Source organism: Oncorhynchus mykiss, chromosome 18 (assembly GCF_057628025.1).
Source record: "Oncorhynchus mykiss isolate SJ-2025 chromosome 18, ASM5762802v1, whole genome shotgun sequence".
Taxonomy (NCBI): Eukaryota; Metazoa; Chordata; class Actinopteri; order Salmoniformes; family Salmonidae; genus Oncorhynchus; species Oncorhynchus mykiss.
In genome coordinates, this window is record NC_143039.1 from 59,465,221 (window position 1) to 59,478,614 (window position 13,394).

Sequence of the window (13,394 nt, forward strand, 5' to 3'; positions counted from 1 at the left end):
TCATTTTTTGTTCTTCCAATGCATTTTAATACCAGTGCCTTAGCCCAATCAGAACAAACTCAACAGCAACATGATATGGTGTGTGTTAACTGTCAGATGGAAGTCTACTGCTCTGTTATGTTCTGCTGTATTACATGTTTGATTTAGAATCACAATGGGTTATTGTTAGGAGCTGCTTGTTTTGACACACACAAGCTGCCATTTTCAGTTGTTTTTGATAGAAGTAATCAAGCCTATGTAATATTGTTGAAAATCCTGCAGAGCAAGGCAATAATATACTAGTGTTAAATCCTGCAGAGCAAGGCAATAATATACTAGTGTTAAATCCTGCAGAGCAAGGCAATAATATACTAGTGTTAAATCCTGCAGAGCAAGGCAATAATATACTAGTGTTAAATCCTGCAGAGCAAGGCAATAATATACTAGTGTTAAATCCTGCAGAGCAAGGCAATAATATACTAGTGTTAAATCCTGCAGAGCAAGGCAATAATATACTAGTGTTAAATCCTGCAGAGCAAGGCAATAATATACTAGTGTTAAATCCTGCAGAGCAAGGCAATAATATACTAGTGTTAAATCCTGCAGAGCAAGGCAATAATATACTAGTGTTAAATCCTGCAGAGCAAGGCAATAATATACTAGTGTTAAATCCTGCAGAGCAAGGCAATAATATACTAGTGTTAAATCCTGCAGAGCAAGGCAATAATATACTAGTGTTAAATCCTGCAGAGCAAGGCAATAATATACTAGTGTTAAATCCTGCAGAGCAAGGCAATAATATACTAGTGTTAAATCCTGCAGAGCAAGGCAATAATATACTAGTGTTAAATCCTGCAGAGCAAGGCAATAATATACTAGTGTTAAATCCTGCAGAGCAAGGCAATAATATACTAGTGTTAAGTCCTGCAGAGCAAGGCAATAATATACTAGTGTTAAATCCTGCAGAGCAAGGCAATAATATACTAGTGTTAAATCCTGCAGAGCAAGGCAATAATGTAATAGTGTTAAATCCTGCAGAGCAAGGCAATAATATACTAGTGTTAAATCCTGCAGAGCAAGGCAATAATATACTAGTGTTAAATCCTGCAGAGCAAGGCAATAATGTAATAGTGTTAAATCCTGCAGAGCAAGGCAATAATATACTAGTGTTAAATCCTGCAGAGCAAGGCAATAATGTAATAGTGTTAAATCCTGCAGAGCAAGGCAATAACATACTAGTGTTAAATCCTGCAGAGCAAGGCAATAATATACTAGTGTTAAATCCTGCAGAGCAAGGCAATAATATACTAGTGTTAAATCCTGCAGAGCAAGGCAATAATATACTAGTGTTAAATCCTGCAGAGCAAGGCAATAATATACTAGTGTTAAATCCTGCAGAGCAAGGCAATAATATACTAGTGTTAAATCCTGCAGAGCAAGGCAATAATGTAATAGTGTTAAATCCTGCAGAGCAAGGCAATAATATACTAGTGTTAAATCCTGCAGAGCAAGGTAATAATATACTAGTGTTAAATCCTGCAGAGCAAGGCAATAATATACTAGTGTTAAATCCTGCAGAGCAAGGCAATAATATACTAGTGTTAAATCCTGCAGAGCAAGGCAATAATATACTAGTGTTAAATCCTGCAGAGCAAGGCAATAATATACTAGTGTTAAATCCTGCAGAGCAAGGCAATAATATACTAGTGTTAAATCCTGCAGAGCAAGGCAATAATATACTAGTGTTAAATCCTGCAGAGCAAGGCAATAATGTAATAGTGTTAAATCCTGCAGAGCAAGGCAATAATGTAATAGTGTTAAATCCTGCAGAGCAAGGCAATAATGTAATGGGGTGATATGCTATTTGGTTTGATTTATATACAGTTTTATTTGCTGTGTCTAATGTGATAATGCGTGAAGCTCTACTTTTTGTTGTTGTATTAAGTTAACATATACACACGCAGTTGCACACCCTGTTCAAGCAGAACCACGGGTGTATTGGCTTGTTTCGATTGGTTGATGGTGTGTGAAGCCATGTCACTGTCAGCCAGTTGCCACAGGGCAAAATACACATACAGGATTAAACACCACCTGCTCTCTACCCTGCTGTGCGTGCGTGTGTGTGTGTGCGTGTGAGGCCATGCCTGCGTTTGTGTACGTGCATGTGTGTGTGTGTTTTTCAGCGCCACATTTTGCTCTGTAAAATCGCTTTGTCCTCCAATGCTGGGTTATGCTTTTAAAATGTGAACATTAAATATTAACATTCCATTAGGAGCTGAAACAGATGGAACATTACTGTATAAGAGATGGAGGGAATAGAGCGAGAGATGGAGGGAATAGAGCGAGAGATGGAGGGAATAGAGCGAGAGATGGAGGGAATAGAGCGAGAGATGGAGGGAATAGAGCGAGAGATGGAGGGAATAGAGCGAGAGATGGAGGGAATAGAGCGAGAGATGGAGGGAATAGAGCGAGAGATGGGGAATAGAGCGAGAGATGGAGGGAATAGAGCGAGAGATGGAGGGAATAGAGCGAGAGATGGAGGGAATAGAGCGAGAGATGGAGGGAATAGAGCGAGAGATGGAGGGAATAGAGCGAGAGATGGAGGGAATAGAGCGAGAGATGGAGGGAATAGAGCGAGAGATGGAGGGAATAGAGCGAGAGATGGAGGGAATAGAGCGAGAGATGGAGGGAATAGAGCGAGAGATGGAGGGAATAGAGCGAGAGATGGGGGGAATAGAGCGAGAGATGGTGGGAATAGAGCGAGAGATGGAGGGAATAGAGCGAGAGATGGAGTGAATAGAGTGAGAGATGGAGGGAATAGAGCGAGAGATGGGGGGAATAGAGAGAGAGATGGGGGGAATAGAGAGAGAGATGGGGGGAATAGAGTGAGAGATGGAGGGAATAGAGTGAGAGATGGAGGGAATAGAGCGAGAGATGGGGGGAATAGAGAGAGAGATGGAGGGAATAGAGAGAGAGATGGAGGGAATAGAGAGAGAGATGGGGGGAATAGAGTGAGAGATGGAGGGAATAGAGCGAGAGATGGGGGAATAGAGCGAGAGATGGGGGGAATAGAGTGAGAGATGGAGGGAATAGAGCGAGAGATGGAGGGAATAGAGCGAGAGATGGGGGGAATAGAGCGAGAGATGGAGGGAATAGAGCGAGAGATGGAGGGAATAGAGTGAGAGATGGAGGGAATAGAGTGAGAGATGGAGGGAATAGAGTGAGAGATGGAGGGAATAGAGCGAGAGATGGAGGGAATAGAGCGAGAGATGGGGAATAGAGCGAGAGATGGAGGGAATAGAGCGAGAGATGGAGGGAATAGAGCGAGAGATGGAGGGAATAGAGCGAGAGATGGGGGGAATAGAGCGAGGGATGGTGGGAATAGAGCGAGAGATGGTGGGAATAGAGCGAGAGATGGAGGGAATAGAGCGAGAGATGGGGGGAATAGAGCGAGAGATGGAGGGAATAGAGCGAGAGATGGGGGGAATAGAGCGAGAGATGGAGGGAATAGAGCGAGAGATGGGGGGAATAGAGCGAGAGATGGGGGGAATAGAGCGAGAGATGGGGGAATAGAGCGAGAGATGGAGGGAATAGAGCGAGAGATGGAGGGAATAGAGCGAGAGATGGAGGGAATAGAGCGAGAGATGGAGGGAATAGAGTGAGAGATGGAGGGAATAGAGCGAGAGATGGGGGGAATAGAGCGAGAGATGGAGGGAATAGAGTGAGAGATGGAGGGAATAGAGCGAGAGATGGGGGGAATAGAGCGAGAGATGGGGGGAATAGAGCGAGAGATGGAGGGAATAGAGCGAGAGATGGGGGGAATAGAGCGAGAGATGGAGGGAATAGAGCGAGAGATGGGGGAATAGAGCGAGAGATGGAGGGAATAGAGTGAGAGATGGAGGGAATAGAGTGAGAGATGGAGGGAATAGAGTGAGAGATGGAGGGAATAGAGTGAGAGATGGAGGGAATAGAGTGAGAGATGGAGGGAATAGAGTGAGAGATGGGGGGAATAGAGCGAGAGATGGAGGGAATAGAGTGAGAGATGGAGGGAATAGAGTGAGAGATGGAGGGAATAGAGCGAGAGATGGAGGGAATAGAGCGAGAGATGGAGGGAATAGAGCGAGAGATGGAGGGAATAGAGCGAGAGATGGAGGGAATAGAGCGAGAGATGGAGGGAATAGAGTGAGAGATGGAGGGAATAGAGCGAGAGATGGGGGGAATAGAGCGAGAGATGGAGGGAATAGAGCGAGAGATGGAGGGAATAGAGCGAGAGATGGACGGAATAGAGTGAGAGATGGGGGGAATAGAGCTAGAGATGGAGGGAATAGAGAGAGAGATGGTGGGAATAGAGTGAGAGATGGGGGGGAATAGAGAGTGAGATGGAGGGAATAGAGAGAGAGATGGAAGGGAATAGAGAGAGAGATGGAGGGAATAGAGAGAGAGATGGGGGAATAGAGTGAGAGATGGAGGGAATAGAGTGAGAGATGGGGGGAATAGAGCGAGAGATGGAGGGAATAGAGCGAGAGATGGTGGGAATAGAGTGAGAGATGGGGGGGAATAGAGAGTGAGATGGAGGGAATAGAGAGAGAGATGGAGGGGAATAGAGAGAGAGATGGAGGGAATAGAGAGAGAGATGGGGGGAATAGAGTGAGAGATGGAGGGAATAGAACGAGAGATGGGGGGAATAGAGCGAGAGATGGAGGGAATAGAGTGAGAGATGGAGGGAATAGAGCGAGGGATGGGGGGGATAGAGCGAGAGATGGAGGGAATAGAGCGAGAGATGGAGGGAATAGAGTGAGAGATGGAGGGAATAGAGCGAGGGATGTGGGGGATAGAGCGAGAGATGGGGGGAATAGAGAGAATAGAACGAGGGATGGGGGAATAGAGAGAGAGATGGGCTGACACGTTCTAACCTTGGCTTGTTGTGATTTTCTCCTCTCTGCCTTTCTCTGGATTTAGAGGGCTATGCATCTTTAATTTGTTTGTCTTCCATCACTCCTTCTCTCATTCTGACTATCATCCTGCCCACGCAAGGCTTTGTCAGGTCTCTCTCCTCATCCCTCTCTCCTCTCTCTATCCTTCAATCTGAGTGTGAGCGTTAACCTTGCTGTGTGGGTTGGTATTATCTTGGCAACATAAAGCACTTGAGAATGGAAACAATCTTTCCCATATTTCTCAATCTGTACAGACATGTACATGTACCTGTACATGTACCTTTTCTGAGCAAAAAGTCATTTTAGAAATGTCCCCAAAAAACGTTACATTAATCATCAGACTATCAATATGAAGAGAGAGGGAGATGAGACCTCAGAATCATTTATCTCTGTCCACTCCCCTTTTTGTCACAGCCAATCAAAACTTTGTCTGAGTGTCTGAATCACCATTAGTGTTGTGTGGGTCACTGACGGAGTGGACACGGGGTGGGCACAGGGTGAGGGCACGGTGTGGGCACGGAGTGGGCACAGGGTGGGCACGGGGTGAGCTTCTCCTGGTCCTGTCTACCATTGTTAACCAAAAAGCTGTGATGATTCAGATGGAATTGATTTAAATGTTCTCTATCCCTCACTCTTGTCCCTATCTTTCCCTTCCTTCGTCATCTTTCTTCCTCATCTCTCTCTCTCTGTCCCCCACGTCTCTCCTCTCTTCCTCCCCCCTCTCCCGTATTCTCTCTAGACCACCATGGTATCGTTGGAGGGTCTGTCTAAGGTGGTTGACCCCTCCCAGCTGACCGCTGACTTCGAGGGAAGTCTTGAATACAACCATGATGAGTGGATCGAGGTACATCCTGCCGATCAATTAATCAATCAATGGATCAATGGTTTGCCTTTTTTTTTTAGATAAGAGATAGATATATATATATATATATATATATACAGTGCCTTGCGAAAGTATTCGGCCCCCTTGAACTTTGCGACCTTTTGCCACATTTCAGGCTTCAAACATAAAGATAGAAAACTGTATTTTTTTGTGAAGAATCAACAACAAGTGGGACACGATCATGAAGTGGAACGACATTTATTGGAGATTTCAAACTTTTTTAACAAATCAAAAACTGAAAAATTGGGCGTGCAAAATTATTCAGCCCCCTTAAGTTAATACTTTGTAGCGCCACCTTTTGCTGCGATTACAGCTGTAAGTCGCTTGGGTTATGTCTCTATCAGTTTTGCACATCGAGAGACTGAACATTTTTTCCCATTCCTCCTTGCAAAACAGCTCGAGCTCAGTGAGGTTGGATGGAGAGCATTTGTGAACAGCAGTTTTCAGTTCTTTCCACAGATTCTCGATTGGATTCAGGTGTGGACTTTGACTTGGCCATTCTAACACCTGGATATGTTTATTTTTGAACCCTTCCATTGTAGATTTTGCTTTATGTTTTGGATCATTGTCTTGTTGGAAGACAAATCTCCGTCCCAGTCTCAGGTCTTTTGCAGACTCCATCAGGTTTTCTTCCAGAATGGTCCTGTATTTGGCTCCATCCATCTTCCCATCAATTTTAACCATCTTCCCTGTCCCTGCTGAAGAAAAGCAGGCCCAAACCATGATGCTGCCACCACCATGTTTGACAGTGGGGATGGTGTGTTCAGCTGTGTTGCTTTTACGCCAAACATAACGTTTTGCATTGTTGCCAAAAAGTTCAATTTTGGTTCCATCTGACCAGAGCACCTTCTTCCACATGTTTGGTGTGTCTCCCAGGTGGCTTGTGGCAAACTTTAAACAACACTTTTTATGGATATCTTTAAGAAATGGCTTTCTTCTTGCCATTCCATAAAGGCCAGATTTGTGCAATATACGACTGATTGTTGTCCTATGGACAGAGTCTCCCACCTCAGCTGTAGATCTCTGCAGTTTATCCAGAGTGATCATGGGCCTCTTGGCTGCATCTCTGATCAGTCTTCTCCTTGTATGAGCTGAAAGTTTAGAGGGACGGCCAGGTCTTGGTAGATTTGCAGTGGTCTGATACTCCTTCCATTTCAATATTATCGCTTGCACAGTGCTCCTTGGGATGTTTAAAGCTTGGGAAATCTTTTTGTATCCAAATCCGGCTTTAAACTTCTTCACAACAGTATCTCGGACCTGCCTGGTGTGTTCCTTGTTCTTCATGATGCTCTCTGCGCTTTTAACGGACCTCTGAGACTATCACAGTGCAGGTGCATTTATACGGAGACTTGATTACACACAGGTGGATTGTATTTATCCTCATTAGTCATTTAGGTCAACATTGGATCATTCAGAGATCCTCACTGAACTTCTGGAGAGAGTTTGCTGCACTGAAAGTAAAGGGGCTGAATAATTTTGCACGCCCAATTTTTCAGTTTTTGATTTGTTAAAAAAGTTTGAAATATCCAATAAATGTCGTTCCACTTCATGATTGTGTCCCACTTGTTGTTGATTCTTCACAAAAAAATACAGTTTTATATCTTTATGTTTGAAGCCTGAAATGTGGCAAAAGGTCGCAAAGTTCAAGGGGGCCGAATACTTTCGCAAGGCACTGTATGTATATATATATATATATATATATATATATATATATATATATATAGAAACTAAAATACGTGCAGACACACACACACACACACACACACAATGTAGCTGTCTTAGTCAGTACTACAACCAGAAGTTAATCAATACATCCATATCTGTGTTCTTTTCCAGGTGCGGGTTGCGTTTGAGGAGTTTACGGGGCACGCGGGTCACATGTTGTCGAGGCTGGAGGAGATGCAGGAGGTGGTGGCGAGGAAAGACTTCCCCACGGACCTGGACGGGGCGCGGCGCATGATAGAGGAACACGCCACGCTGAAGAAGAAGGTCATCAAAGCCCCTATAGAGGAACTGGATACGGAGGGACAGAGGTAGGCTATGCAACACACGTACACAGGCACACACACATTGACGCAGACATGCGTGCACTCACTCACTCACTCACTCACTCACAAACAGACTGATGGTGATGCTAATTTTACTCTTCTGATGATGTGTCTGTGTATGTTGTGTGTTGTGTGTGTCCTCTCCCAGGTTACTGCAGCGTATCCAGAGCAGTGAGTCGTACAGGAACTCTAACGCCAGCGGTGTGTGTAACGCTGACACCCAGGGGCTGGTGCCACGCGTCGCCACCCTGCTGGACAAACTCCACAGCACACGACAACACCTCCACCAGGCCTGGCACATCAGGAAACTGCAGCTGGACCAGTGTTTCCAGCTCCGCCTCTTTGAACAGGATGCTGAGAAGGTACGATGGATGGATGGATGGATGGATGGATGGATGGATGGATGGATGGATGAAAGGAAAAGAAAAGTGCAACAGTTACTGGTGCTAGTATGATTTGCTGTGTGTGTGAAGGGGGGTGAATAGTTCTAGTCTAATATACTGATAAATAGGGGATAATAGATGGATAGTTTCAGTAAAGTAGACAGATTGCGGTGTTGGACTGCGGTAAGGGCTTGTTGCTAGGACACCGTGGACAGTAGTTGGCTCTGAAAAGCCTGTTGGTTTTCTCTTTTGACACTCAGTCCATTGCTCTTCTCCCTGTGCTTTGTGCTGATACATCTATATATATATATATATATATATATATATATATATATATATATAATCACACACATACGTGCACACGTGAAAGCATAGACACTCAACACATAGAGTACACACAAAGATACACCCACAAACACACTCTACCATCTGTAGCTGTTGGCTGCCTGCCCTATCCCATCTCTAACGTGTGTGTGTGTGTGTGTGCGACTTTTACAGATGTTTGATTGGATCATGCACAACAAGGGTCTGTTCCTGGCCGGCTACACAGAGATCGGCAACAACCACCCTCACGCCATGGAGCTACAAACTCAACACAACCACTTCGCTATGAACTGCATGGTAAGAACACACAGACCGGAATCAACACACACACACACTCTGAGCAGCGGGCTGTTAGATAACTAGAAGCTGTGTCCATACTGGCTTACGTAATGGTTATCAATGACTTTAGAGGCATTCTTCAGTTTCTCCAGTACATACAGTGCATTCAGAAAGTATTCAGACCCCTTCTCTCTTTCAACATTTTGTTAAAATGGATTAAATTAAATAAAAATCCTCATCAATATACACACTACCTCATAATGACAAAGCAAAAACAGCTTTTTAGAAATGTTTGCAAATGTATAAAACCAAAAAACAGATACCTTATTTACATACGTTTTCAGACCCTTTGTTATGAGACTCAAAATTGAGCTCAGGTGCATCTTGTTTTCATTGATCATCCTTGAGATGTCTCTACAACTTGATTTGAGTCTACCTGAGGTAAATTCAATTGATTGGACATGATTTAGAAAGGCACACACCTGTCTATGTAAGTTCCCACAGTTAATGGTGAATGTCAGAGAAAAAACCAAGCCATGAGGTTGAAGGAATTGTCCGTAGAGTTCAGAGACAGGATTGTGTTGAGGCACAGATCTGGGGAACCATACCAAAAATGTGGTGCCTGCTGCATTGAAGGTCCCTAAGAACACAGTGGCCTCCATCATTCTTAAATGGAAGAAGTTTGGAACCACCAAGACTCTTCCTAGGGCTGGCCGCCTGGCCAAACTGAGCAAACAGGGGAGGGCCTTGTTTAGGGAGGTGACCAAGAACCCGATGGTCACTCTTACAGAGCTCCAGAGTTCCTCTGTGGAGATGGGAGAACCTTCCAGAAGGACAATCTTCCAGAAGGACAACCATCTCTGCAGCCCTCCACCAATCAGGCCTTTATGGTAGAGTGGCCAGACGGGAGCCACTTCTCAGTAAAATGCACATGACAGCCCACTTGGAGTTTGCCAAAAGGCACTTAAAAGGACTCTCAGACCATGAAAAATAAGATTCTCTGGTCTGATGAAACCAAGATTGAACTCTTTGGCCTGAATGCCAAGCATCACGTCTGCAGGAAACCTGGCAACATCCCTACAATGAAGCATGGTGGTGGCAGCATCATGCTGTGGGAATGTTTTTCAGTGGCAGGGACTGGGAGGCTAGTCAGGATTGAGGGAAAGATAAACGGAGCAAAGTACAGAGAGATCCTTGATGAAAACCTGCTCCAGAGTGCTTAGGACCTCAGACTTGGGCCAAGGTTCACCTTCCAAGAGGACAACAACCCTAAGCACACAGCCAAGACAAAGCAGGAGTGGCTTCGGGACAAGTGTCTAAACATCCTTGAGTGACCCAGCCAGAGCCCGGACTGGAACCAGATCGAATATCTCTGTACAGGGCTGAAAGTATCTGTGCAGCGATGCTTCCAATCCAACCTGACAGAGCTTGAGAAGATCTGCAGAAAAGAATGGGAGAAACTCTCCAAATATAGGTGTGCCAAGCTTGTAGCGTCATACTCAACGACTTGAGGCTGTAATCGCTGCCAGAGGTGCTTCAACAAAGTACTGAGTAAAGGGTCTGAATACTTATGTAAATGTAATTTTTTTTTATTTTTATATTTAATACATTTGAAAACAGTTCTAAGAACCTGTTTTTGCTTTGTCATTATATGGTATTGTGTGTAGATTGATGACGGAACAAATGTATGTAATAAAATAAGGCTGTAACGTAACAACATTTTCAAAAGTCGAGGGGTCTGAATACTTTCCGAAGGCACTGTACATTTTCTGACGTATAAATGAATGATCGAATGCCTTGTTATTGTTTCAACGGTGGATTACCCCTTTAAAGCAGGAGATGAATCTAATGTATTGCCTCAGCTAGATGATGGACACTGGCACTGACATTTAGCTCTGCACTAAAACCAATACAATCGCTCTCTCTGTCTCAGTCGCTCTCTCTCTCTCTCTCTCTCTTTCTCTGCACTTCCTCTCAATTTTCTATTTCAATTTAATTTTTTGGGGGGCATGGGAAAGATATGTTAACATTGCCAAAGCAAACAAAGTAGATAATAAACAAATGTGAAATAAACAATACAAATGTACAGTAAACATTACGCTCACAAAAGTTCCAAAAGAATAAAGACATTTCAAATGTCATATTGTAGTGATGTGCAAATAGTTAAAGTACAAAAGGGAAAATAAATAAACATAAATATAGGTTGTATTTACAATGGGGTTTGTTCTTCACTGCTTTTTCATCACGTTTTTCTTGCGGCAACAGGTCACAACTCTGTTATTGCTGCACATTGTGGTATTTCACCCAATACATATGGGAGTTTATCAAAATTGGATTTGTTTTCAAATTCTTTGTGGGTCTGTGTAATTTGAAGGGAATATGTGTCTCTAATATTGTTATACATTGGACAGGAGGTTAGGAAGTGCAGCTCAGTTTCCACCTCATTTTGTGGGCAGCGTGAACATAGCCTGTCTTCTCTTGAGAGCCAGGTCTGCCTTCGGTGGCCTTTCTCAATAGCAAGGCTATGCTCACTGTGTCTACATAGTCAAAGCTTCCCTTCATTTTGGGTCAGTCACAGTAAATATGCATTCTGCCACTGTGTACTCTCTGTTTAGGGCCAAATAGCATTCTAGTTTGCTCAGTTCTTTTTGTAAATTCTTTCCAATGTGTCAAGTCATTCTCTTTTTGTTTTGTCTCTCTGTCCCCCTCTGGTGTGCACACATACCGTGATTAGTTCAGATGCTCTGAGGCTAGGTCAGTAGGGAGACCATAGGTAGCATTTACAAAGCTGGCGTCCTTCCAAACTTGCATCACTCAATCATTTTATTTATGTTCTACCTTCAGAAGGATCACTGTGATCCACTAGCATAGATTGATGTCATTTGCCTGTGAGCTACGTTTTGTTTTGTGTGGACAAAGTGCTGACTCCATTTCTTTTGTTTTTGGCTTGTTATGAAATATCTGTATATTTATTTGTCTGTTATCTGAATAGCAAAATAAGCCAAATCAATCTCTTCCCCTCTCTCCCTCTCTCCCTCTCTCCCCCTTCCCCACCCCCTCCCTCTCTCCCTCCCCCCCCACCCCTCTCTCTCTCTCTCTCTCTCTCTCTCTCTCTCTCTCTCCCTCCCCATTTCCCCTCTCTCTTTTCCCCACCCTATACCACTCTATCTCGCACTCCCCCCGTTCCCCTCTATCTCTACCCCTTCTCCACCCTGTTCCCCTCTCTCTCTACCCCTTCTCCACCCTGTTCCCCTCTCTCTCTACCCCTTCTCCACCCTGTTCCCCTCTCTCTCTACCCCTTCTCCACCCTGTTCCCCTCTCACTCTACCCCTTCTCCACCCTGTTCCCCTCTCTCTCTACCCCTTCTCCACCCTGTTCCCCTCTCTCTCTACCCCTTCTCCACCCTGTCACTCTTTCTCCCCCGTCCCTCTCTCTCTCTCTCTCTCTCTCTCTCTCTCCCTCTCTCTCTCTCTCACCCTGTCCCCCTCTCTCCCTCCTCCCTTTCTCCCTCCCCCTTCCCCAACCAGTCCCCCTCTTTCTCCCTCACCCCGTCCCCCTCTTTCTCCCCTGTCCCTCTCTCTCTCTCTCTCTCTCTCTCTCTCTCTCTCACCCTGTCCCCCTCTCTCCCCCTCCCTTTCTCCCTCCCCCTTCCCCAACCAGTCCCCCTCTTTCTCCCTCACCCCGTCCCCCTCTCTCTCTCCCCATGTTCTCCACTCCCTCTCTCCCTCCTTTGGTTGGAATTGTGTTGCTGTCCTGGGACTCTGTGGGGTCTATTTGTGTTTGAACAGAGCCCCAGGACCAGCTTTCTTAGGGAACTCTTCTCCAGGTTCATCTCTCTGTAGGTGATGGCTTTGTTATTGAGGGTTTGGGAATCGCTTCCTTTTAGGTGGTTTTAGAATTGAATGGCTCTTTTCTGGATTTTGATAATTAGCGTGTATCGGCCTAATTTGCTCTGCATGCATTATTTGGTGTTTTACATTGTACACAGAGGATATTTTTGCAGAATTCTACATGCAGAGTCTCAATTTGGTGTTTTTCCCATTTTGTGAAGTATTTTTTTGCCAGAAATTCCTACAAATAAACTTAAGAAGGCACACCTGTTAATTGAAAAGCATTCCAGGTGACTACCTCGTGAAGCTGGTTGAGAGAATGCCAAGCGTGTGCAAAGCTGTCATCTAGGCAAAAGGTGGCTATTTGAAGAATCTCAAATATAAAAAATATTTTGATTTGTTTAACAGTTTGTTGGTTACTACATGATTCCCTTTGTGTTATTACATAGTTTTGATGTCTTCACTATTATTATACAATGTGGAAAATAGCAAAAAATAAAGAAAAACCCTTGAATGAGTAGATGTTCTAAAACATTTGACCGGTGGTGTATATGTTGAAAAGGGTGGGGCTTAAGCTGTCTCACCTTTTTGTTGTTTGTGTACATGGATTTAATAATGTTGTATGTTTTTCCCCCAACCTCACTTTCCATCAATTTGTATAGCAGACCTTTATGCCAAATTGAGTCAAGCTTTTTTGAAATCAACAAAGCATGAGAAGACTTTGCCTTTGTTTT

The 13,394-nt window shown here is 44.3% G+C and overlaps 1 protein-coding gene across 21 annotated transcripts in view; it reads left to right on the top strand.

Moving 5' to 3' along the window:
• The window catches only part of LOC110496473 (triple functional domain protein), a 123,672-nt gene that overhangs the window by 42,968 nt on the left and 67,310 nt on the right, over nucleotides 1-13,394 (top strand). For all 21 annotated transcript variants that reach the window (XR_016488571.1, XR_016488565.1, XR_016488572.1 and 18 more), the window contains exons 6-9: nucleotides 5,653-5,757; nucleotides 7,633-7,829; nucleotides 7,993-8,206; nucleotides 8,726-8,848. Coding sequence is in view for 8 of the 21 variants with exons in the window: in XM_036953054.2 (XP_036808949.2) it covers nucleotides 5,653-5,757; nucleotides 7,633-7,829; nucleotides 7,993-8,206; nucleotides 8,726-8,848 (639 nt within the window). In the remaining 13 variants the exon portion in view is untranslated. The remainder of the gene's footprint in view (nucleotides 1-5,652; nucleotides 5,758-7,632; nucleotides 7,830-7,992; nucleotides 8,207-8,725; nucleotides 8,849-13,394) is intronic.